Source organism: Cryptomeria japonica, chromosome 6 (genome assembly GCF_030272615.1).
Source record: "Cryptomeria japonica chromosome 6, Sugi_1.0, whole genome shotgun sequence".
Classification (NCBI taxonomy): Eukaryota; Viridiplantae; Streptophyta; class Pinopsida; order Cupressales; family Cupressaceae; genus Cryptomeria; species Cryptomeria japonica.
The window spans coordinates 505,282,495-505,309,594 of NC_081410.1; the positions used below are offsets into that span (position 1 = coordinate 505,282,495).

Below are 27,100 nucleotides of genomic sequence, written 5' to 3' on the forward strand. Positions count from 1 at the left end.
TCGCACAACAACCCTCATCTGGTCAAGCATAGAGTCAATGAACTCATACACCTCTCCAAGGTTAGGTGCATCCCCATCCCCATATCTGATCACCTGGAATACTGGAGAAATGATGGAGACAATGTATTTCGCATTAGTCCAAAACACATCACTCTTCACTATCTCCTTCACCCTTCTCACCTGCTCTGTCTTGGCCTCAACCCACCTATTCCACTCATTAGTCATAACCATGAGTTGCAATGCTTCTTGCAACTCAATCATTCTCTCCAAGAGAATGAAATAGGATGCATATCTAGTCTCAACTGGTTTCAAGAACTCCTTCTTCGCGAAGGTCTTGAAGAGTGCATGTGAAGTGTGGTGGTTGCAGATAAACGTCTGCACATCTCTCGCATCTGTGACCACTCCTCTAATCCAGTCTATCTTCCCCATCTCCTTGAGTGCATTGTTCATGGCATGCACACAACATGGGGTCCACCAAATGTGTCTATAGGCTGCCTCAATGAGTCTCCCTGCTGCTCTACACACATGGGCTGCATCTATCACTACTTGGACCACATTTTGTGGCCCAACCTCCTCAATAGCCTCCTTGAGGACCTGAAATTGGAAATCAGCATCTTTACGATGCCCTATACAATCAACTGCTCTAAGGAAGTATGGGCCCTCTGCACATGTGACCATGACGTTGATGAGTGGACGATGGCTAATGTCCGTCCACCCATCCATAACTATGCTGCACCCTGATGCCACCTAACATGCCTTCATCTTCTCCATCAAAATATTGATCTTGGAATAGCATTTATCCAAGATCGAGGTCCTTATTTTCGTCTCCCTTGGTGGCACATAAGATGGTCCTCCCTTGGCCACCATAGCCATCATCTCCCTATAATAAGGAGACCGTGTAACATGAAATGGAATGCCATTGGCAAAGAAGAACTTGCCAATGGATTCATCTATCTCATCTCTCAGCTGCACATTAAACATATCAGCAATGGGGTTGCTCTGTGGTGTTTGCAACCTACGTTTCCCAACCCTGGCGGCAGTAGAAGTGGAAGTGGATGGAGATCCAAACATCATTCCTCTCGTCTGCGAAGCATGTGGCACATTCTGGTTGCCCTGAAGTGCTGCCCTAGCAGACAAAGTAGTAGGCATCGAAATATTTGTGTCATCTGGAACCCCCCAAAGCCTGTTAAACTCAATTCTGTACTGTATATTTTTGGCTTCCTCCAAAAACTTACAATGTTTCACGCCTTTTCCTCTCCAAAACAGAAAGTGTGCATTCACCCTACTAATGCTACTGAACCATTCTGTGTCACAAATATTGCACTTCCACTTCCTTGTTTCCCCACTTGAATGTGATGTGCTTGTATTGATATTCGTGAAGCAAACTGTTTTAGAGGAGACTTAGGATCAAAATGACCCCTAGCATATGGTGCCAACAACTTTGAAGGGCAACCTGTACTAGCTGGTGTACTCGCCATAGAACTAGATTGGGCTCCAGGATCAGCCCCATGGTCACCCCCCTCATTTTCAGGTTTTTATTCTGAATCATTCTCACTATGAGAATGGATTTCCATGTCATCTTCACTCATGCCTTGGGAGCTCATTGTGAAATTGACATTGCATTTCACAAAATAAAAATAAAAATAAAATCAGCCTAGTTTAACAATATATTTTTAAATTTTTTTTCCTATTCATCTCAAAATGAGATTTGATGTTGAATCTTGAGGACATCATTTTGCCCTCAAGCCTAGTTCAACAATATATTTTTAAATTTTTTTCCTATTCATCTCAAAATGAGATTTGATGTTGAATCTTGAGGGCAAAATGATGAATGATGCCCTCAAGATTCAACATCAAATCTCATTTTGAGTCTTGAGATGAATAGGGAAAAAAATTCCAAAAATGACATAGAACAATGAAAATCAGAAAATCAAACAAGAAAAAGTTGAAAAACCCTACCTCGTGCTTGAAAAATCTCTCCAAAATGTAGAAGAATCTTCTTCTTCCTCTTCTTCTTCCTCTTCTTCTTGCTTCTTCTAGTTCCTATCACTCTTGCAATCACTTTTCTCACCCCTTCAACCAGTCTTCCGATGGGGGGACGCGCCCAAAAGGGGGGGACGCGTCCCCGTGGAACACTGTACATAACCTACACACTGCGTATAAAAAGGAATGTAAGACTGAATCACTTTAATGTTTCAAATGATGTGAAAAAAATACAGCATGCTTGGGAAACAATTGCATGGAATTCATTTTAAAAAATGGCTTTTTTCTTAAATCGCTTAGGAAACTGCACCTATGCTTTAAAGAATTTCTGTTGGGGAGCAATGAGAGGGTTTGATTGGAAGGAGTTATTTCACCTTTTTCTTTGCATTTGTATAAGATTCATTGTGACACTAGTGCCATAGTCAATCTAACTATAATAGTTGAAGTTTTCAAATGTCCATATGGAAAGCAGTTGAATGCATGATAGGAAGTTTTCTTTGGGCTCAAACATATACACTATTGGAGAAGAACCTTGTTCATGTTTTAGGTATAACATCCGTATCAATGTGATTTTTTGAAGGGAAGTATCTCAAAGGGAATATAGGTAGAGACTATTCTGTTTGATAAGAATTTCATTAGTTTTTATATATAACATCTATATTTGTGGTTTTTGAGAGGAAGTATCCCTGAAATAAATATAGTTTTTGATCATCTTAGGGAAACAATTTAATATAGTTTCTTGCACACCAGGTTACATTATTATATTGAATACATGATTGTTCTTTTACCGAAAGCATAATTTGGGTAAAGTGGGTAAAACAATTCAAGTGCAACAGATAAATATATTTACTGCTTACATTGGATGGTGGTAGTGCTAGGCAAAAGTTAAGCTTATTAAAGTATTTAATCTAAGTTATTGGGTTGCCTATTTTGGTCCATGTACTCGAACCGGGTTCGGGAATGCGTGGGGTTCACCTTGGGTTCGCCTTGAGCACGTACCCAAGTGTTTGGGTTCGTCTTGAGTATGTACCCAAGTGTTTGGGTTCGCTAGGTATGAACCTGGGCGTATCCAAAGGTAGTGCCAAAACATAACAAAAACACATTTTTGACCTTCTTTTGCAATTAAAAACCCTAAAAGCACCCTTTCTATTGTTGTGTTTTCGTCATGCATTGATCAATTATGAAGTAGCATACTATTACTATTAAATGTATTTAGTTTTATGATTTTGAATATTTTTCTTTAAATTGTTACATGCATGTAATATATACATACATGTATATGTATATATATATATATATATATGTATATACATATATACGTACATGTATATATATGCATATTTTAGACACACACACACATTGGACATAATCATTCATCTCCCATCCTCCATTGGACATCCTTTGTACTAGTGCTCAAGTTGAGGGCATACTTCAAATAGCAGCAAGATCTTGGAGAGGAGGAGGACACGGAAGAGCCATGGCATAGGGAGCATCATGGGGAAGTATTCGTTTCTTTTTGTTCATTTCTTAGCTAGCTTCTTGTTTACTAATCTTTCTTGATATGTTTTGAAAGGGTTTGAGTTCATTATGTTTATGGTTGAGCATGTTATTTAGATGATCTCATATTGGTTTTCCACTAATCCCTATTTTCATTGCATCACATATGTAGATATGTATATGTATGGACAAACCCAACCCACGAACCCAAAAGGCAATTTTTTTTTTCTTGAACCCAGGAACCGGATTCGCGTCGTCGAACCCGCTCCCGAACCCGAACTAGTAACTTAGTATTTAATTAGTTGTTAATGGTTATTTAGTGTAATAATAGTTTATTTTAGCTAGAATAGATTGTTTCTATTTTTTGCTTTAGTTTACAATTGTTTCTTATGGACACATCGTCTTGTAATTGCCTATATGTACTTCGTTATTCAATCAATCAATGATGCAATTACCATTACATGGTATCAGAACAGATTGTTTTTTGGGCGAATTTTAAATAAAAAAATTCATGGGTTCTTCTAAACCCTTTTTTTGAAAATCGTTTAGTAGTTTCAGAGGGTTTCTTAAGTGTTTAAAAAAATCACCTGGGCTTGTTTGAAGCTAAAATTCAAAGGTTCTTATCCAAATTCGTGGGCCAATTTCTTTTGAAAATTGTGTGGATTTTTGAAAGCCGAATCCAAGATTGCGGGTTTGTATAGTACCTAATCGTGTCCCATTTTGAGGGCCTGTGAAGACATTTTCTTTTGCTTTGCACGTCACGATTCTACAAGTTGCGTCTCTGTGCCCGCATTTTTCATGCGAAGATTCGTGGGGAGTGTTTTTTGTGCTTGAAACGTGCAGTTTTTTGGTGTTCTTTCTTTTGCGAACTGCATTGGGGAAAATCTCGAATCTTTCTGCTTATTTTTTTTGCACGATCTTTTTGCTTCCTTGTGCACACGTCATTTTTTGTAGTGCGTCATGGCTGAGGTGCCATTTTTCCGCCATTACTCTGTGCTTTCTCATAATCTCCAGCGTCGTTTTCTGCAGATTTCTTGCCGAGTTGGCTGAGGCACCATTTACAATATTGATTGTCATCAGGCGACCTAGGGGTTTCTGCATAAACAAGTGGATTTTTTTGCATTTTTTTCACTCTGTGACCTAGGGTTTCAAAAATTTCTGCTCATCTTTCTGCAATTTGGGTACCTGTGGGTTTTTTTTGCACTCAACTACCTCGGAATTTGTGCATTGGGATGGATGCCTCAGGTTTCTTGCCAAATTTTTTTGACTGGTTTTTTGGAATAAAAATCAGTGTTTCTTCTACCCCTCGGGATTTGTGTTTGACAGTGCCTTGGGATTTGTTCTTGCATACTTTGTCAGTTTTTTGACCTGTTTCTTAAGTTTGCAATCTTGTGTGCAAAATGGCATCACTCATAAACGCCATGTTGGAGAGCACTCAAATGTTCAATAGCCATAATTATAACACGTGGAAACAAGGCATGTTGACAATATTTGAGTATTAGTGTTTTGATTAGGTTGTTTTGGGTACTACGGCTTGACCTTCAGCAGCGGGAAAAGATCAAGACAAATATGATGAGTGCAATCGGGAAGCCGCCATGCTCATCAAATTATCCATCACTGATGATCAGGTGCCTCAAGTGCCGTCTGGCAAGACAATTACAGAGATCTGGACTCTTTTGAAGGATCTCCTTGAAACCTTAGATAAAAGCAGAGCGTTCTTTTTGAAGAACATGCTGTTTTCCATGGTGCTGGACGATAAGATGTCTCTGCAGGAGCATCTTACGATGATCAAAGATATATGCGATCGGGTGGAGGCTTTTGGTCGCAAAATGGAGGAAGAAGAGATGGTGGTGATCATGCTCAAGAGTTTACCTCGGTCCTACGAGCATTTTATTGAAACCCTCAATATGTCTTCCACTAGTTTTGATCTGAAGTTTACTGACCTCTGCAACAAGCTTCTGCAGCAGGATAGATGGAAATAGCAGTTTGGTAGCAGCACCAGCACATCCTCCATTTGAACAAGCATTCACTACCAAAGCCTCGGATAAGGACAAGGGCAAAGGCAAGTCCTTCCAGCAGAAAGGACAAGGCAAACCTCTGGAGAATCCTAAGAAGAATATTTAGTGCAACTATTGTCATAAGTATAAAGCATTATTGTGAATAACAATAGACCAATTTTACTTTGCTATTATGGTCAGCACAGAGAAAAGAAACAAAAGGAGGGAAGATAAGTTTGATCAAGACACTGGGGAAGAGGGTTGAGGAGAAGAGAGAAATCAAAAGAGGGCTTGGTTTGGAGAGAATTCATTTAAGGTTTTCAGGTGAAGCTTAAAGTCGGACCTTTATCACGATTAAGATTGGATCGTCATTTCTGATAAGAATGGCCTCTTAGAATTTTCTCTTAAAAAGTTTTACAGTTACTCCTAAATTATCTTCATGGACTATGGAAAACTCATGACTAAAATGACTGACGTGTTCACCTTGGCAAAATGAATTTCCTAACTTTCTTTGAATTTGCAAGCTGGAATATGGTTGTGAGACAATGGTATAGACATCTGCAAATCTCATTGTTGGTGGTGCCTTGTGAAATTGGATTCACATGATAATATAGTACTTGAAATCTCTTCTGTGGGTATGACATGGCTTGCCAGCTGGAGTGCTTACTAAAGTAGCTTATGTTTCAATGAGAAATTCATTTGGTAGATATTTATCATCAATTAGGCAGTATTTGAAGAGATCACTTAACCATAAAATAGTTTTTTGTATTGGGCTTTCAATTTGTAAGTGTATGATAGAATATTTTAGAAAATATTTGGAGATAGGTATTTGATCAAACAGCTTAAAATCTGAAGCTTTGAAAATGGAACAATTCCATTGTCACAACTGGATGGCATATTTTAAGGTGTGTCTCAGGTATCAATTGTGTTCATGTGTTAAGTTTGCAGCATCAATGGTTGGTAAATGCAAAGCTGCAGTCAGATTTATCAATAACAGATGAATTGTGTGAATATTAGGTGGTTGTTTAACAAGGCTTGAATGCAAATCATATATTAAGCACATTGGAGCCTGTGGGTGAAAAAATTCTTTATGCTGAAAATGCACAAGAACTTAACTTAGATTCTAAATCAAGATAGCAATTAGACAACAGGAGGAGGAGCCTTGCGAATATTAGAGGGTTGCAAGGCTAGAATGTAAATCATATATTAAGCATGTTGGAGCCTATGAGTGAAAAATTTCCTTGAACTTAAATGAACAATTAAGACCTGCCTTGTACTTGAAATTAAGATATCACTTAGACGATACATCTTTTTCCAATTTTTGGCAAGGATAAAAAATTAGAGGCCATTATGCTGAAGCTACAGTTAACAACCAAGAGCTAAAAGAAACAATAACTAGTGCTGAGAGCCATTCTACTATGGCAGCAAGGGGTGGAGTGTAATGGCGTGAGTGTGTTAACAAAAACGCTTACCTTGTACCCTAAATTTGAGTCTCATTTACATGGCAAAACATTAAATTATAGTAATGAACTCAATATTTCCAAAATAAGCAGCACATAAAATTTTTGTCTTCATGGCTGCAGTAAATAAAATGGTTCCAAAGTTTGATAAAATAGCTCCAAGGTGATATCTCTTGGTATTTTTTTGATAGATCTATTTAAGATACATATACTAGTTAAGCCTCTGCATATGTTCAAGGTTTTATGTGCATGGGCTTCCATGGTTTTACGGTTGCATAATTTTTCTGAAGTAAAGGTTTTTAATTTTGATTCTCTATTAATTGATCTGAAGTATTTCTTAATTTTGAAATAGTTTTAGTGCAGATGACAGTCTATCTCAGCTTGGCTTAAGACTTAAACATTAGACCTTGAAAACTGAAGTGCATGCATAACCAAATTAGTCAATGTTGACGTATGCATGCAATAAATTAGTTCAAGTGCACACATAACTGTTAACTATTGCTGTGATATAAACATAAATAAAACATCTTATTCCTTCTATGCGTCAATTGTGAAATGTATTTGGATTTGTTCTGATGTTTGGTTCATTGATGTGATTGCAAGGTTCTTGAAGGAGTTATCAAATATCGGTGGAACGCATTGCCTGTTGAACAACGTGATGGAATAAAGAACTTTATATCAGATCTTATTGTTCAGGTACAGAATAAAAAACTGTATATCAGATCTCATCTCATAGTTGCATCTATTTTGGTTCTTTACTTGCTTGCATGGAAATTTGGAAATTGATTTTTTTTGTGGTGAATTTACTGATAGTTTGTTATTTTGGCCTTATTTTTTATAATCCACTGAGATTAAAAATTGAGTGTGTTTTTTTCTTCAGCTATCAGGTGATGAAGTTTCATTCCGTCGAGAGAAGCTTTATGTAAACAAGCTTAATGTAATACTGGTTCAGGTGAGTTATATAATTTCATTCCTGTGGCAATTTTGGTGATATATTTTCTTTAATGTAATGATTGAGATTTTGTCTGCATAATTCTGTGTGCTTTCAGGATATCTCTCATTCAAGGGAATCTTAAGGATTTTAAATAAAAATAATAAATTTGTAATTGTCAGTTATATTTTTTTCTAGTACCTGTAAGTCTTCATGATTATTTAGTTCTGTTAATAAATTTTGCTTATATATTTATCAATTTTAACAAGGGGCACTGATCTGTAAATTCTCTTATAGAAGCTGTTTGATAACTTCAGATTTCATTACATTTTGTAAAAATATAGCAACAAACCTTGCTCGTTGACTATAATTAATTTTTGAATCTAAGAAAGTATGCTTGCTTGCTAATTTCAATGCCTGAATGCAGGCACAAAAAAAATTGATTTATGGCATTGCTTTATGTTTTGGCTTTGAAAGCAATATGCATTTATAAAAAGAAGTTTGTTTTACGGTTACCAAAGGTAAACAGCTCTTCACAAAATACCTCCATGTTCTTAAGAACTTGAAAACATAAGAGAACTATATCTGAGAAGGGGAAATGATATGGTGAAGGTTCCAATCTTAAAACAACTTGTTAAATTCTCAAATTTGGAATATTTTTTTTCTGTGTATGTATTAGATATTCCCTACTACTTGCAGGAAGCTTAAAGGGTGTTAGTGCATTGATATTATGAATGAAGTCATACTTTTATATGGTAAGCAACTCATATTACATGACATTTACATTAATTTACGCTGGATTTCAAGTAGGCTGCTGAAAAAGAAGCAACAAAACCAATAAACTCTAAACCATTTAAGATCTGGCAGAAAGACAAGTGAATTTGGTGTACAAGGAAGTTAATGCATTTTATCTTGCAGTGTAAGGTGCTCCTTCACACAACAATTGTTAGGTTTTCTCTTTTCCGGAGAAGGTAAGAAATCTTGCGTCACAATTGTGGTGGGTCCCATATCATATCCGCACCTGGTACTTTAACTGCAAGTTGTCACTCATTAACCTACTATAATATTATTATCTGATAATTAATATTTACAATTAACTTGCTGTCCCCCTCAGGAGCAGTATAACAGCAAAATTTAGCCCTATAAATGCTTTTTTTTTTCATTTCTGCCCTATGAGTTCAGGGTTTAGATGGGAAGCATGAAGGTTAGTGACAAGTTTGAAACTTTGACAAGGCAAGGGTGAAGAGTGGGTTTTGAATGAAAGGGATCATGGGATGCTGATGGACAACTCTGATAGCACAACAAGAGAAGGGAATGAAGGTACAGGATGGATGTCAGTTATGCATAGATGGATAAGTTTCACAATCAGACAAGCATAAAGGAAAAGTGGAGTTAGGAGGAAGGGCAAGTCTGAAAGTCTAGTAGGGACCAAGGAAAAGAAGACTTAGACAAGACTTGCTTTATGTAGAAACTTAGAAACTTAGGATCTTATACAGACACAGAGGGAAAGGAGTGGAAGAATGCACGCACAAAATTGAACCAGGGAGATGTGGAAGATAGGAAATAGGCATTTTTGTCCATAATCTACTATACAAAGTTCCACGGAGACGTGCCCCCCAAAAAAACTCACGTGTCCTGAAGGGGGACGTTTCCGAGACTTACGTCACCCCATAGCAACACCACTTCCGCCACCTCCTCCACCTCTGGCGGGGACACCACTGGGTCACTTGCTATATGTCACTTGCTGTTACATACTAATTGCAACCTTTAACTTCATGAAAACTAGTTGGCCTTTCATGGGACACTCACAGAGATGTTATTTTGCAGAGTTTGCCTTGAAGATTTCAATTCACCTCTATTTTTAATATCAGCACCACCCCCCCAGCACCACTCTGCCACCGTCCCCAAATTTAGACCCTTGGCCCCCCTGTCCCTGAAACCCTTCCCTGCGTCTCCTCGCCCCCCAGTCAGGAAACTCCATGGAACATTGGTACTATATAAATTTTCTTGGCCGTACCAGAACCATGTACCCAAACCCAATGCTGTACTTAACAGCTTAAATTACATTAGTTATCTTTGCGATGCTGAAATTATTTTTTGCCTGCTGCAACCAGGGCAACAAGGAAAGTTGCTTTAATGTCTTGCTTTGTGTGTTTGCATGTATCCATATCAGTAAAAACACCATGCTCTATGCAAAATCCAGAGTATATTTAAACAAGCCATTGTTGGCAAAATAACTGGGAGTAAAATCTACTTGTGAAAAATTTATTGGACACAGATTTTATGGTCTGTACTAGGAGGGCCTTTGTGAGTGTTCTTTCATTTTCTTTCAAGATCGATAAATTTGCATATTCAGAATAGTGTCGGTACAAAGTGCCTGTTTATGGGATGTAGCAATTTTATGGGATGTAGCAATTTTTCGAGAAATTTTTGTAAGGCTGTGGTGATTGTAAATTTGCAATATTTCAGGTGTTGAAGCATGAATGGCCAGGCAGATGGCCAAGATTTATACCTGACCTTGTTTCAGCTGCAAAGAGTAGTGAAACAATATGTGAAAATTGTATGGCTATTCTGAAGGTAAGACAATGCATCATGCATTTTAAATTTCATATTATCTCTGTTCTGATCTTGTAAAGATGTTACTAACAGTTCTATTTTGTTTTCCTCAGCTACTTAGTGAAGAAGTTTTTGACTTTTCTCGAGGTGAGATGACACAGCAGAAGATTAAGGAACTTAAGCAGTCATTGAACAGGTAGAGCAATATGTCAGTTTAAGCATTACATGGAAAGTTTATTTCAGTTTCATATGGTTGAACTTTGAAAAGACAGGGAATTATGTTTTTAAAAATTGAATGGGTATTTTTGATAGCTTTTAGCTACACAATCTGAGTCAACTCTTTAATAATTGCAGTGAATTCCAGCTTATACATGAACTGTGTCTCTATGTATTATCTGTATCACAGCGACCTGAACTTATAAGGGCAACTTTGGCCACTCTTCATGCATTTTTATCATGGATTCCTCTTGGTTATATCTTTGAATCTCCCCTGGTTTGTTTCTCATCCAGCATATATCATCTCATCTAGATGCCTTTGACCCTTGCTTTAATCTAAATGTCTTTGACTTTTCATTATTGCATATTGTTTTAAATAAGGAAGCTGAATGTTTTAAATAATCTAAAACATGATGGCTTTATTGATGTATGTCAACAGTCCTACTATCTAGTAAGGTTGCTAACCATTTGTTAGTTTTGGTATTTTGATGGTCACAGCTTGATACTTTGCTAAATCTTTTTCCTGTACCCGCATACAGAAATTTGGCTTTGCAATGCTTAACTGAGGTATGTGTCCTTGCATTCATATAGCACATTCTCTTTATTTCTGAGTTGATTATATTGTGACTAACTTTGTAGCATTTCTTTATTCAGGTTGCAGCACTCAATTTTGGGGACTTCTATGATACACAATTTGTGAAGCTTTATACAATCTTCATGGTGCAATTGCAGGTATTATGAATGATTTTTCTTTATAAATTTCTACAGTTTGTGATTTTTGGTAAATATAAGAGATTTGCAACTCATTCATGTTTGAAATGATTAAGTAAAATCATTCTTGCAGATGTGTCTGTTGGCTGGTCTTGATAAAAAAATGTTTTTTGGTGGATTATTATTTTTTACACATCTATTGCTTTTGACATTTTCTAAAAATATATTGTAACATGCATGATGTTAGACTATACTACCACCCGGAACAAAAATCCCAGAGGCCTATGCAAATGGATCAACTGAAGAACAGGTATGTTTCATTCATGGTAATCAATGTTGCTATGTTGTATAGCATGGCAGTAGTTAACGGTGTTTCACAATACAATAATTATACATTATCAAAGAACTAAATTTAAGCTGTTGGATTTTGTATGCCTCAGTTCTAATTATACTGTCTTTGCAAATGACCTCTTAAACCATTCCATGTTTTACAGGCATTCATTCAGAATCTGGCACTTTTCTTCACTTCATTTTACAAGGTAAAATACTTATTTATTGATTTTGGATGATTTTGTTTGAATGCTACTTGTCTTCCAAGCCTTCCATTTGTACTTTTGATGTTTCTCAGTTCTGATTAAGTCTATGATAAATATTAAAATACTAATGATGTCATAATCCTTTGTGACAATTACTCTTAATCTGATTATTTTGCTTCATTTATGAGCTGTTTTTGATGAATGGCTGTCTGATTTGACGTAAATAGTTTGTGTGGTTTTATTTGAATTGTTGTGAACCGAAGATTTAATTTCTTAATGTCCTTACTGATAGTTCAACAGGTGTTCAAATGTATGCAAGGTGTAATTTATGTGTTATAACTAGTGTACTATGTTTTATCTAATCAAATGCAGGTATTATTCTATAGTGGATATTTTCTGTGTACAATGATTTGCTTGATTTTTGTCTCTAGATTGTTTTGACAATACTGGAATGTGGATGAACTTGTTTTGATTGATTTGCTTTTTACCCTGATGTTCAATGCCTTATTGCAGTCACACATCCGCATACTTGAAAGTACTCCTGAAAACCAGACTGCACTTCTCATGGGTCTTGAATATCTGATTGGTATTTCTTACGTGGATGACACTGAAGTTTTCAAGGTGAGTTTTGATATTTTGGGTTGCTTTGTCTACTTGTAGTCTGTTACAGTAACAATCTTTTAATTGTAAGCTATTTTATTCTGGTTATTCTGCTTTTGTTACAGGTTTGTCTGGACTATTGGAATGCTATAGTTCTGGAACTTTTTGAGGCACATAATGCTTCTGACAATCCTGCTGCCACTGTTAATGCCTTGGGACTTCAGGTAAATCAATCATGAACGTTGCTTTGTTGTTCTTTGTCAGTATTTTTAACTTCTAGGATGTGCAAGGGTATAATTTGTATGATGCCTTAGTGTATCCATGGAAATTTCAGGTTGCAAGTTAAATACACTAAGATTGTAATTTGTTTAGATAGAATGCTCTATATCTATCATAATTCAATCCTTAATATTGCTAAAATTTATTGTTATTGAACTTGTGTATTAGCTGATTCAGTTTTATTATTTCATTTTGATGTCTTCCTCAAAAGGATGATGAACTTGAATAAAGTAGTTTTTTGTGGTGTGTTTATGCAGATTCCTTTACTTTCTGGTATGGTTGATGGGCTTGGATCTCAGCTTATACAGCGGAGACAGCTGTATGCTCAACCTATGTCCAAGTTGAGAATGCTCATGATTTGTCGTATGGCTAAGCCTGAAGAAGTTCTAATTGTAGAAGATGAGAATGGAAACATTGTTAGAGAGACTATGAAAGATAATGATGTTCTTGTTCAGTACAAGGTATATTTTCTGAAATAGTGAAACAATCACAGAATCTGAAACTTAATGATTTCCAATTAATCATATTTTTAAACCAAATTTGAGCAGGAATTTGTCTTGTCTATACATAGAAGGATATCATTTGAAGTTAGTGGTCTCAAAATCACTATATTGTTGATTTTCCATTTGGATTTTTCTGGAAATTGCGAGTGTGATCTGTTGTTTTTTATTATGCATCAATTTTTTTAGTTTATCTTTGGTTTTAGCCTTTAGGGAGGGTCAAACATTGATTTTCTTAGTTACTAAAAATGGTTTATCTTGGTTTGAATTCTTTTGCAGATAATGAGGGAGACACTAATTTACTTATCACACCTTGATCATGAAGATACAGAACAACAGGTGAAAATTACTTCTTGTAGTAACATGCCTATTACTTTTTGTTTGGTTCCAGTCGTCTCTGCCTTTTAGGTAGGTATCAGGATAACAAAATGCATATTGAGAGATTACATTCTGAAAAATATTTAAGTTACTGAATCAAAAGGAAAATAGGCTGTTTCCAGGTATGATTCATCCTGGAATCAGAATTGAAATCAAACTGGCTGTGGAATCAGGCAGGGTTTAGATTTTAGCATCAGAATTGTAGAACCGTCATGGAATGAACCTAGGTGATTCCAAGTGAGACGTGGCATTTTACAGATGTTTCTGTCGTGATTGCAGAGGGGGGCAAAGTTCCTGTTGTGTTCCTTTGATTTATTGACCACTAAAAGACCCTAAATGACCATTTCACTCATTTTGTGTTTGAAAAGTTGCAGGAAAACCAAACAATCTAGCATCTGCTCAGCTCTAACATCTCAGAAAAAAGCCACCCTCCGCTGCACAGTCAATATAGCAATAAATTTTTGCCCCTTGGCTGCTTAGACCAGCTTCAACAAACAGTCACAAAGTTTGAACCATAAACTTATTATTTGACCATGCACAATTGATTTATATTTATGTCTTTTGATTTCAAATTGACTGTTTTAAGAGGTATTTAAGCTTTTAAGGTTTAACTTTAAATAAATGAAATTCAAACTATTTTCAAATTTTCGGTTTCCCATTATTAAACTATTTTATAATCTGTGAAGTATTTTATTAAAATATGAATGGGAAGTTTTTCATTAAAATGATAAAATAAAAGCAGAGTGATAAATATTATATCTTTTTCGTATGGATGTACCCAGTCCCATTTTGCTGTACTGACACACTGCACCCATGAATCCATATCTGTATCTGATTCTGATTCAGGAACTTAGAAAATTATTTGTGTTATAGGTCTGCTGAAAGCCACACCAGTCATAATAATGCCCATGGACTGATTTGTGTTAGAGTAACCCGAATCTGAGAGGGAAACATTTATACTTTTCTCTGATTGTGAAGCTTCAACATTGAAATAAGGGACACTACGAAATTTTACCTCATGACTCTTTTTCCAAAGAAATGCCTAATACACGGAATTTTTGGAGCCACTGAGTGTGTCATCATCGCTAGAAATATGTGAATAGCTATGTAAGCTTTCATGAGATGAATTGCAGAAGTTGTGGGTTCTTTTGTGATGTGTAAAAATGTGTTTATGCAGGCGTTTGTGATTTACATTTGTGATGATGATATTACAATAATGAAAGTTGGTTCAAATTGTACCCAACCATTTTAACTTCTGATTTTTTGTCCAGGAATTTGAATCTCATGGATTTTTGTAACTTGGTTGTCTGCAGATGCTGAAAAAGCTTAGTAAACAACTTAATGGTGAGGACTGGACATGGAACAACTTGAACACGTTATGCTGGGCAATTGGATCTATTTCAGGTTCTATGATGGAGGACCAGGTATATTGTGCAAAAACTGTCTTACGAGAGTATATTGGTAATTTGGAAGACATATCTTTAATGGGGGTGTAAGGCATAATTTTTATCTGTTCTATATTTAATATTTATCTGTTTCTCTTGCTGTATTTTCCAATTTATGTTGCCTATAGTCAGTTAGAGGTGATACATCTTAATATGCCTCTGCTCTGCTTGCATGCAAAATGAAAAGTTCTTTTCTACATTTCCTGGGGATGCGTTCCCTGCGTTTTTAGACCTCATCTACAATGGGGGATGTTTTGGGGATGCAGGGATGGGACAGAAATGACCCCCAGGCATCTCTGATTTGTATGTATTTCAGGAAATGTTCCCAGGATATGTTTTTTCTAAGGGGGTGGTGGGGGATGGCTAGGGTTGTCTTTGCTCTCCTGGGTCCTCCATTATGTCCCAGTCAAAAAAGCATATTTTAAAAAACATGGTTTTGTTTAAAACTTGGAGTCTGAGGATGAAATGATATTGCCACCTCATCAGTAGCTAGACAACACTTCCTTTTAGCACTCAAACTTTTCCCCAAATTTAATGAAACTTTGCTATCAGCATGTCCACTACCCAGCTATTTGGCAACTATAAGTAACACCAATGATTGTCAATCAGCCTTTATTTCAGTGGACTATTGATTATCAAATGATTAGATTTGCAACATGTAACTGGGAAATTTCGGTTCTCATGAATATACATTCCATATGCTTCATGCCTTCGCATTGCTTATGATAGCATGCAAGCCTTTTTTAAGTGCCATTTATATAAACTTGAGATTCGAGGCCAAGTACAATAGGCAAAACATTTTCCAGTTCCAGTGTATTTTTGAATTAGATTTCCCCCGAAGTCTAGCTAAAGTCAGATAAGATGATTTTAAAGGGTGATGACATCCAATCAAACTGGCATAACCGTTGTGCACACATTTAAATCACAAGAGCTTGGTAAAACCTGATGTATTACTATTTATATTATATTAGAAAGCTACTGCTTGAATATGAATGAACAAACATTTGACTATTCTAAGTGATATGTATATGTACACATTGACAATGAAAGTAATGAAATTTTATTAATTTGTTTGTCAAATCTTTCATTTATAATGTATATGATGAATGTCTTATTGATGTTACCATATGCATATATGAAATTTCCTATATTTTAAGAGTTTTCCTTTTTAAATAGTTGTCCCCTAAAAAGGCCCCACAAAAAATCATTAGCAAGAGGACTGCTAGCAAAGTTTGCTAATCTTTGTGTAACAATTTACATTGATTACAATGATTTGATTTGAATAGTACTAAATAGCCAAATTTTTAGCATTCTACTAATTTCATATAATTTGGGTGTTGACAGGAAAATCGGTTTTTGGTGACAGTTATTCGAGATTTATTGAACCTATGTGAAATCACGAAGGGAAAAGATAATAAAGCTGTGATTGCAAGTAACATCATGTAAGTGACATTTCATTATGCATTTGTGTCATTTCTGTATATTTTTAAAGCTTATCCAACACTCTGATTAATTTTATCAGGTATGTGGTGGGACAATACCCGAGGTTTTTAAGAGCTCACTGGAAATTTTTGAAAACTGTTGTTAATAAACTTTTTGAATTCATGCACGAGACTCATCCTGGAGTACAGGTGACTTCATATGACTCATAAGAGAAATTAAATCTCTTGTTAATTTACCTCTTCTCTTTCATGAGTATTGATGTATTTAGATTTTGAAGAATTATTTGACATTTGGCTTAAAATTATGGTGACAAGTAATACATTTTGTGATGTCTAATCTGTATATAAAATTATGGTATCAGGTAATTGATTTAGCAGAAGATAATTGCAGGTGGTCATCTATCTGACTAATGTATGGATAAATAGCACACAAACCATAAGCTTTAAGAATACATATTCTATTGATGTGTAATATTAATTAGCATTTTTATGAATATAATTATCAATTTGAGGCAGTAGTGCTATTGCTGATATAGAGGCTCAATCAGTGAGTTGTGGAACTGGTTTGGTCTACTCATTTGTTTTAGATACCTTCTTATTAGGTTGTAAATTGGCTGAATGAAATGTTTAAGATGGAATGACACAGAATTTACAAAACTGGCAAGTTAGTCTGTTCCCACATGTAATCACAAATTTTAAAATAACATACATACAATTAACACAAGGAATCTAATTAGTATTGCTTGCTAAAATAATGAAAATTTTGGCAAGTAATCATTACAGGCACCGGCAATTTCCTCTGCTGTACTATTCTGCAGGCAAAGCCACACTATTTAAATGAAGTTGTGTAATTCAAAAAATCAAGATTTAAACACGTGCAAATAAAAATTGTATTTAATTCAAAATATATAGTGTTTTCTATGTTACAAAGGGCTGCCCAAAATTATTAAGTTGGCATATAAAACTTTTATCTTACTGAAAATAAGAATGGTTTTGAATCTTTTGACCTGTTTAATGACATTTTTGATATTTGTCATAGCGGTTGTAAATTTGCATATCTGGTAAAGGTGTGTTTGTTTTGATGTCAAAAGTATGCACACTATTTTTGCACTAGATAACAAAATCAACGCTAGATTTCTCAGTATTCTATGGTATATTTAAATTCTCATAATTTGTCTTGTTTGTCTTATTTAAGTCTGTGCAATTGAAAAACACTTATCCATTTTCCAAGCTCTACCATAGTCATGTAAATCGAATGCTACTAGGCAAGACATAAACTCCGTTTCTCTTGTTCAAACTATTTATGACTGGATTGGAAACCACTAAGTTTTGCCACTTAAATCAACAAACCACCTGAACTTTCTGAATAAACAGTGAGGACAGTTACAATAGTCAGATCTTTCTTGAAAAACCACGAGAACAGTTGAGCTGAATGGATTTTTATCGTATACATGTAATCAGGTATTTGTTTCTACTTATGCTAAGTCCTACAGTTTGCAAAACAAGGAAAATTTTTGACATAAGAAATAACAGTAACTAATCAGACATTACAATATTATGGCCTGCATAAGGCCATGCCTATCTACACACTATCTATCTCAGATATTTCAAGCATGGATAAGGCACGAGTGCACTGGATTATATGGCAAGTTTAATTGCACATAACTTTCTCAACAAATAGTGAGAACAGCTTACAAACAGTCAGAGCTTCCTTGAAAAACTACAAGAATAGTTGAGCTGTATGGGTTTTTATCTTATACGTTTCACTAGGTATCTGGTTCTACTTGTATTAAGTTCTACAGTTTGCAAAAGTAGGACACTTTTTGACATGAGAAATAACATTGATTAATAAAAAAACACAACATACAGCCTGGATAAGGGCACAACTATCTGCATCCATAAATTTCTCAGACATTTCAAACATAGATAAGGGATGAGTGGCCTGTAGTATATGGCAACTGTTTATAAGCAACTGTATTGATCATGTGCTAAGTTAGTTGTCCTGGTACTGGTTTGGGTTCAGGTTCATGGGTTTGGTTTGCAGTTCCGGTCAAATTTTTTTTTTGGTTATAGGTTCATCCATACAAAAATGTAATAAAAATTACATATATATATATATATATATATATATATATATATATATATATATATAAAAGAAATATAAAAATATAAAGAAATATATAAAAATTACAGGGTCTTAGATTAACGTTATAGGTTTTTCAATAAATTTATAATAATTACATATATATATATATATATATATGTATGTAAGAAGTATAAAGATACATTAATGTGATTATAGTTATAACTTATATTAATATTCGTAGTATTCATATTGGTTTTAATATATTAAAAAATAAATTAAGGATATTAATAAATAGATATTTTAAATAAGATATTTGAACTGTAAAATGTTAATATTAAAAAAACAATTTACATTTGATGTAAGTAACTGCTCACTCAATATATAGAATCAGTATCGAATTTCAAATCTAGAATCAGAATACAAATCTTTTTGCTGGCTCGGGAATACAAGGGAAGTGGGGATCTCAAGCAAGTATAGGATGGGGGTTCCAAAAATAAAACTACTGTGTTCGTTCGAATTTGATATTCATTCTTTAAAATCGAATGCATCATCGTGTAAAGGTAGCCAATGTCGTCCTCAATAGAATGGTCCCAAATTAGCTCTGCAACAAGTGGCTTCTGTAACCATTAGCATGTTGCGTGGAACAATCAACAAACAAAACTTCCTCTTTGCAAAGTTGCAAGACATAGACAGGAGTTCAAACAAACATTCAAAAGCTTGTGTTCTATGTTTACATGTCCCATGTCTTATGATACAAAAAAAATTCAGAAAACTCTATTGCAAACTATAAAATATGTCAACCATTTTTGGTATGATTTTTCGGATGTTTTTCAACGATTTTGTTAGTTTTTTAAAAAGTTAGCTGAATTTTGAATTTAATGGATTGATTTCGGTGAACCTTGTGACATAATGTGAAGAAAGAACATCAAAATTCTCTGCAGCTTCTCCCGAGTTTGTCTAGGATGAACCCATAGGTCAAATCCTGAGCCTTGGCTGCACTCCACCCGCACCAGACTAGTATCTATACCTGAAATGGATCGTAATCCAATCGGCAAGGTGTAGGGATGGACTGGTAACATAGATTTCATGTAACTGTTCTTTACAAATTATGTTTCACATCTTGATGATTTTTATAGATTTGCTTCGTTCTTATGGTCATGTTTAGGTTGTATCTTGTGGGTGATCAATATAGTTTGCCTTTGGTGGTATTCTGGCATCAATTGAGACTGGCCTTGTTTGGGGCCTGGTGTATTGCTGAAACCCTCTGGTATTGTTAATTGTTTGATGTCATTAAATGAACCTTCAATTTCGGTGGTTACAACAAGTATGTTGTTCAATTAAGGGCATTTAATAGGTAGGATTGATATGACTGAGTTGGTTTAAGCCAGTGATATTTTTAGTGGCTAATATTTGCCAATTGGCTATTTTTTAGAATTTGGATATCAAAATTTGGCTAATAATTCAAGTTTTAAGGTGACCTCAATCGCCACATTTTTACAAAATTTTATTTTTGTCTTATTTATATCCTAAGAATTTATTTTATTAAATTTTTTATCTCAAAGATTCGCCAAAATATTCGATACATGATTTGATCAAATTCGCCAAAATTTAATTATTTCGCCAATAATACATCATAATTATTAGTTACTTTAGGGTTTGATTGGTAATCTTTAGTTACCACCATTGATTCAAAATATAATCTGATGACCATCATTGCATTCTATGAGGTAAATTGTACCTACAAGCTATAATTCTCATGGTGGTTGAGTTGCTTTTCAATTGTTGACCTCAATGAAAATTAATGGTATAAAAACAATTTCGGGCCCATGAGTATTACAAATTTAAAGTACATTTTATCTAACAAAATACAAAGAAGGCTATTAGATTAAATTTAAATTAATGGTAGTAACTAAATAAAGTAGTGTCTACCCTTTAAACTCATTAATATTTTCCACCTTAGACCTCTACTTTTCAATAAGAATTTAATTTTTTAAATGAAATTATTCACAATAGTAATTAATGCATACGTATTGTTTTTTAAGATTCGCCAAGATTTTCTACCAAAAAATTTGATGTAAAAAAATTGGCCAATAAAATTAATATTTTTCTTTTAAAAATGAAAGATTCGCCAATACAAATTATTATTTTTATCAAAAGTAAATAAATATTCGCCAAGATTTTATATCTTTTTTTGAGGGGGGTTTCTTAAAGTTATCACTGGTTTAAGCCTAATTAGTGAGTGCAAATCACAATAAGATTGACAATGAATGCCAAGTAGCATGCATCAACCTGAGACATTTTATTATTGAGGAGGACAATATTCTCCTCCTTGGATCAATATAATTACTCATTTTGTACAAAAAAATGTACCCTTCAAAGAAAATAGGATTGTTAAAAAAGGACTGTACATATTGAAGTTTTGACTATCCAAAATGAGGAAGTAGATCTGTTTTTGCAATTTGAAAGTGTATGTTCCAGAAACAAAAAAATGCATCATTTTGGTAATATTATTTTCAAAATAATTTAGGCCTGAAAATTTTGTATGTTCCTACTTTTAACTGAATTCTTGAAGCTATGTGTGTGGATTTGTTATAGCTTTTGCTAAACGAGTTTCAAATAGAGGCAACTTTCTTTGTTTCTTCTTTCAGGACATGGCATGCGATACATTCCTAAAGATAGTGCAAAAGTGCAAGAGAAAGTTTGTAGTTGTCCAGGTGATGTATTCTTATACTATATTTCAGTTTTTAAATATTATTTACATGGATGTTGAAAATCAGGTCCACATTTGCATAGATTTATGCCAAATTAGGTAAAATTCCATCATCCCTCATCCTTTCATGTAATAGAAATATTTTGTCGTAGAACCTATTATTCAATGTATAATTTTTAAATTTTATACATTATGTATTTATGCTGTACAATATATTTTAAATTATAATCTAAAGTAGCAAGTTTTTAGACAGTTACTTGACTTATTGCTCCAAACTTTTCTGTCTAGAGGATGGTATTGCTTTTTTCACAAACACAATGCCCTCATCACAAGCCCAATTTTGAGACTTCACAATTCAGATATAGAAGATTGGTTGTCTTCTCAGGGAAAAAGCACTGATTTGCCTGTCAATGAGTGCCTTTCCCAGTGTCCCTGCGGAGCTTGATCTGAGAGAATCGCAACTCAAAGTTTTGACTCAGATGTGGGAATCGGTAAAAACTTGGCAGCCCAAAATTTTGACCCAGACTCTGTAAAAACTTAAAATAAAAATTACATGAATATACAAAATAAACTTACATAATGAATGAGAGACAAAGAATGGTTATTCAATTCATGAACTTTGATCATCCTGACATCTTGATCTCAAAGAGGTGTGCATGACTCACCACAATATAAGTACAAACCTCAGGGATTATACTAACCCATTGTTGATTTGGATCAAGCAACATTGACAACCCGCTCACAACATGCTCCTCTTTGACATGATGCCAAATGATGCTTTCTTCTCTCTGCTTGAGGATATTTTCAAGCTCCCACAATTCCAAAGGCTCTCCTATGAATTTGCCACTGTATTTTTGCTCCACCACCTTGATCTCATAACGAGCATGATGATAACTCCCTTGAGTTCCAATGGGCTTTACCACTGTGCTGTTGGCTGAAATCCTCACAAGTTTGGACCAATCAACTTGGATACATGTTGGACTGAAGTTGCAACAGCCAAAATGTATTTCGAACTTCATCCAAAATGGCAGTGCAGTAGTTGAAACAATTGGTTTCTGCAGCTCCAATTGATGAAGCCCTTCACAAATAGCATTACTCATGAAAAATTGCCAAAAATCTTCAAACTGGTAGCTGAATATGTCCTATAACATCAGTCCAACATAAGAAACCCTGAAAATCAGTAGTATAAAAATGGTACAACAGTTGTCATACTGAAAATCTCTCTCAAAGATCAGCAAAATAAAAGCTGGAAACAGCTGCACACTGATGGAAAGTATTCCAATAGCAGCATTAAACTGAAAATTACCCAATTCTATGACTGAATATAGCTGTATGGTCTTCTTTGCCTAAAACTTCATCTCCCTAATGCACCCTTAAATGAAATGTGACCAATGTATGTCAACAATTGTGTGTGCTTGTTATAAACTGATGTCATAAGGCCTATCTTGGACTCTGAGGACCCTTATTATGATGCACCAACCTTTGCTACTTGAAAGGTAGTTTGGATAAGATTGTATGTGGGTTGGAAGGTGGCTGTAACAATGATATTTTTCTTGGAGTTTTTTTCGTAACAGTTTTATATTAGCTGGAATATTGGCATTTAGTATCCCAAAAGAATGCAACCTTTTACGTATAACATGAGGCAAAATGATCTTTCCAATACCATGGCTGTAATACTGCATTCCTTTGCCCAAAATCAGAATGTAATGTTGGAAACCACCTTGTAATATATGCAAACAACTCAACAATGATAACTGGCCAGGAACTCCGCCATGTAACTTAAAACTCTTCTTTGGCTGCAAGGAAAGTGCGTGCAATACTGGAAATGGTGAGGGCAGCATATATAAAATTGGGAACCATACTCAAAGTGGCCTTGGCTTGTGTCTATTGCAACATAGACTCATCCTAATTATGCCAAGTTGGTGGTTCTCAACAAGAAAGTTCCATCTCACAATTGTTTTACTTGGTGACCACCTTAGGAGTGTAATGTTGAACTTATCCAAATTAGACCAAATACCATTTGGATCAAGCATCTCACCTTTACAGGAAGTTGTGATTGTTATCCACTGGTCTTCCATCCACATAATCATGGCAACTATTGGATTGCCTTCTTCATTGCCTTGAAGTTGTACCTCCTCTCCCTTGGATTTCAGCTCCATAGTTAACTCTCCCATTGATTGTATACTTGGCATGCCCAATAATATGTTGAACTCTTTTATGAACTGGAAGTTGTTGCATTCCATGCAAGCATCCTCCTCTCCCTTGGATTTCAGCTCCATAGTTAACTCTCACATTGATTGTATACTTGGCATGTCCAATAATATGTTGAACTCTTTTATGAACTGGAAGTTGTTGCATTCCATGCAACCATCCACTATGCGTGCTAGTTGTTTCACCCACCACATTCTTCTTATGTAGTGAAGGATCCCAAACATCAAGTTGAGTTTTATGACTATATCCTTGAGCCCTAATGAGATCCATTATGCTACTGTTGGCCGATCCTTCCAAAGTGTAATATAAATCAGCTGGAAATAAATCATGACATCCACAAATCACTCGGGGATCTCATTCAAATCAGTAGAAAATTAATATTCTAAGTTGCTAAGGCAAATAAAGGTGCTGCAAAATGACAACATTGACCAAAAGGCTCTTACAGTTAATAATTAATTTCCTCTCGAGGAGAGGCATCCTTTAGTAAAATACTATTCTTACAACTTTCTCATCAAGTTCAACAGTCATCATCATCATCATTCCATTGAATCCTCTGTCAATCCTAGTTGTTGTTGTAAGGTTTTTGCCCAAGTTATGCCGTTCCAACTAGATTAAAGACATGATATTTTCATAGTCCATTTAATGAATTTGTAAACACTTGTGGAGGAAAACTGTGAGTACCTTTTACTTTGCATCTAGATTTAAAACTGTTATGATATTTCTAACTAGAGTTAAAACCATCAAGGATATATTATCCTTATTAAGGACCTATTTGACTCTCATAAACAATAAAGGGAAGGGTGTTGTCTAGTCTATTGGTCAAGAGTTTCAGGAGTTTTGTATGACACATTCAGCAGAGTAAGTTTAAATTTAAGTCTTGTTATTATCTAATTGTTAGTACATAATTAAACGTTACCTTCTATAAATATATATAAGCAAAAATGGAAAGACCTTATATTTCATACATTGTCAAGGTCACCTTATATTATGAATGTATTCTTATGGGCTTTTGCAGGTTGGAGAAGCCGAGCCATTTGTTTCTGAACTTCTAACCAGCCTTGCAACAACAATTGCTGATCTTGAACCCCACCAGATACATACATTTTATGAATCTGTATGACTGGATGTTGGCAACGAGATTTTTCTTTTAATGGGTTTCTATCACAGCTTTTCTTTTCTTCTGTAAAAGCATAGGTGACTAACCTATATAGAACATTACTATTTGCAGGTGGGGCAGATGATTCAAGCTGAATCAGATCCACAAAAACGAGATGAGTATCTTCAGAGGCTAATGGAACTTCCAAATCAGGTTCTTTCATTATCAGTGGTCTACTTATCATTTGTTTTTGTATGCTATAGATAAAATATGTTCATCAATAATCTATTTTTTCTTGTAATTTCAACAATTAGTCTGGCAGAAATGTTTTTCTGGTTGTACTTTCATCAATAATCTATTTTTTCTTGTAATCAGAAATGGGCTGAAATCATCGGTCAAGCAAGGCAAAGCGTTGAGTTCCTAAAAGATCAGGAAGTTATTAAAACAGTGCTGAACATACTGCAGGTTTTTGGCTCTAGCTTGTTTGCTTTAATGTTTGAGAAATATTGTATTTGTTGGACTTCTAAAAGTTCATGAACAACTCTTTTTGAAATGTCAATTTTTCTGAATCATTAACTGATTTAATGGTCCATTATTCTTTTGAAATTGTGTTCGATAATATTTCAACTAGTTTTTTATGTGTTGGATTAATTGGCATTATTTTGTGAGTAATACATGTGGAACATCTCTAATGTGAAGAAGGAATGCACTTGACTTCAACACCATTTTTTGAATTTTGTGAAATTAAATTGAAACCCTTTACGTGAACCAAATTGACTTACTGTTTAGAAGTATAGGATACCATAGTTCTTAGTACGTGCTATTTGTTACCATGTTGCTATATTTTAAAAAAACTTTATGCTTGATATTAATGGGCAAGAAATGGATTTCTTTTGTCTACTTCTGATAGGTTTCTAAATATTCTTCAGTTCAAGCTGCTCACCAGTTTGGTAAAGGTTTAGTGTTTAGAGGCTGAAAAGAGACCTTAATGATTTTACCAGAAATTTGCAGAAGAATTTTCACAAACAATTGACATAAAATGGAATGACTGAATTTCGATGATCCTCTTATTTGCAACTGTCTGTCATTTGAAATTATAATTGGCAGAGGAGTGTCAAAAGAACTTTCTGACTGGAATTTGTCTCCAAACGGTCCAAAGGTAGGAAGATGATTTGGTGCGATAAGAATAGAGAAGGTTTGCATTTGAAGGTGCAAACTTCTCCTTAGATTTAACAATTCCTCTCTTTGCTGAATCTGTAGATTATTGGAGACTGTATTGGCTCTCCATGACACTTCTGAAATCACCCTCTGCCCAGATATCTGAGTTATGGCACAGGCAACTGTAAGACAGTAATAACAGTAATAAATCTTGCCCTCAATTATCCTGCGATGGCAATGTATAAATTGGAAGATACTTGGCACCGTAGGAATGAAACCCAACTCAGGCACGATACTCCCTAGCTCTATGGCTCCAAGATTCTGCTAGTGAATGTGACACAACAGTCAGCGATAATTATCAAAGCTTCCGCTTCAGAAAATTAAGTGACCAGCATTCAGCGGAAATAATTCCGACTAAGACTTCAGCTTCTAAATGTTTATATTGATACTGTTGACATGAGGGATATAAACATCAGCATATCGGCCTCTTCAATAGTATTTGCAAATATTAATTGTGCCACAATTTCCCAATAGCTACCAAGCAATATAATAGCAGGAACCATAGGCTCCCGTGTCAGCAAACGACTCCCACAAATATTAATGTCTCCTTATTTTGCCCGATCAAAATATATGTTTGCCCTTACCAAATCAAAAGAAGTCTGAATCCTTTAAATATTAAACTTTTCTATAATATAGATCTCTTTTAATTTACATTGCAGTTTTCCAATATCAATCAAGCCATGCCTCAATAACAGTCTAAGTCACAAGGTTCGAATTCGAATTCGAGTTCGGCAACAATAAAATTCGAATGAAGTTTGACAAGGTAAAAAAATTGAAAAAACATTTGACATTAAATTTGCCCTATATAAATTTAGTTTTTTAAAAATAAGTAATAAATTGAAAAAATTAGAACAATATTAAGTAAAATTTGATTATATTTTAATAAATTTTAAAATATTGTTATTTTAATATGTTCAAAATTGTAATTTAAATATTAATATATAAATAAAAATATATTAAATAACAAATCTATTATAAATTATATTAAAAAAATCTGTGAGCACACAATCAATTCCAGAAGTTGCTCACAGATGAATTCTATGGATTGTGGAAATCTCATATCATCAATTAAAAATATAATTTAAATATTTTTAATATATTAAAGAAAGATACATTAAATAATAAATGTATTATAATTGAAATCTAATTGAAATATTTTAAAATTTTAACTTTGAATAAAAAATAAAATTAAAAAACAAATCAGTTAGCAAACAAAATATAAAGATATTGAATTTTTAAAATAAAAAC

General features: G+C 34.6%; 1 protein-coding gene across 1 annotated transcript in view; it reads left to right on the forward strand.

Moving 5' to 3' along the window:
* The window catches only part of LOC131052777 (protein EXPORTIN 1A), a 52,937-nt gene that overhangs the window by 5,973 nt on the left and 19,864 nt on the right, over window positions 1-27,100 (forward strand). Inside the window, exons 3-22 of the mRNA XM_057987386.2 lie at window positions 7,541-7,633; window positions 7,818-7,889; window positions 10,338-10,445; window positions 10,538-10,620; window positions 10,779-10,917; window positions 11,139-11,207; window positions 11,295-11,372; window positions 11,599-11,661; window positions 11,846-11,890; window positions 12,401-12,508; window positions 12,613-12,711; window positions 13,024-13,227; window positions 13,546-13,605; window positions 14,958-15,068; window positions 16,434-16,531; window positions 16,612-16,720; window positions 21,266-21,331; window positions 24,554-24,652; window positions 24,767-24,847; window positions 25,010-25,099. Coding sequence (XP_057843369.1) covers window positions 7,541-7,633; window positions 7,818-7,889; window positions 10,338-10,445; window positions 10,538-10,620; window positions 10,779-10,917; window positions 11,139-11,207; window positions 11,295-11,372; window positions 11,599-11,661; window positions 11,846-11,890; window positions 12,401-12,508; window positions 12,613-12,711; window positions 13,024-13,227; window positions 13,546-13,605; window positions 14,958-15,068; window positions 16,434-16,531; window positions 16,612-16,720; window positions 21,266-21,331; window positions 24,554-24,652; window positions 24,767-24,847; window positions 25,010-25,099 — 1,875 coding nt within the window. The remainder of the gene's footprint in view (window positions 1-7,540; window positions 7,634-7,817; window positions 7,890-10,337; window positions 10,446-10,537; window positions 10,621-10,778; window positions 10,918-11,138; window positions 11,208-11,294; window positions 11,373-11,598; window positions 11,662-11,845; window positions 11,891-12,400; window positions 12,509-12,612; window positions 12,712-13,023; window positions 13,228-13,545; window positions 13,606-14,957; window positions 15,069-16,433; window positions 16,532-16,611; window positions 16,721-21,265; window positions 21,332-24,553; window positions 24,653-24,766; window positions 24,848-25,009; window positions 25,100-27,100) is intronic.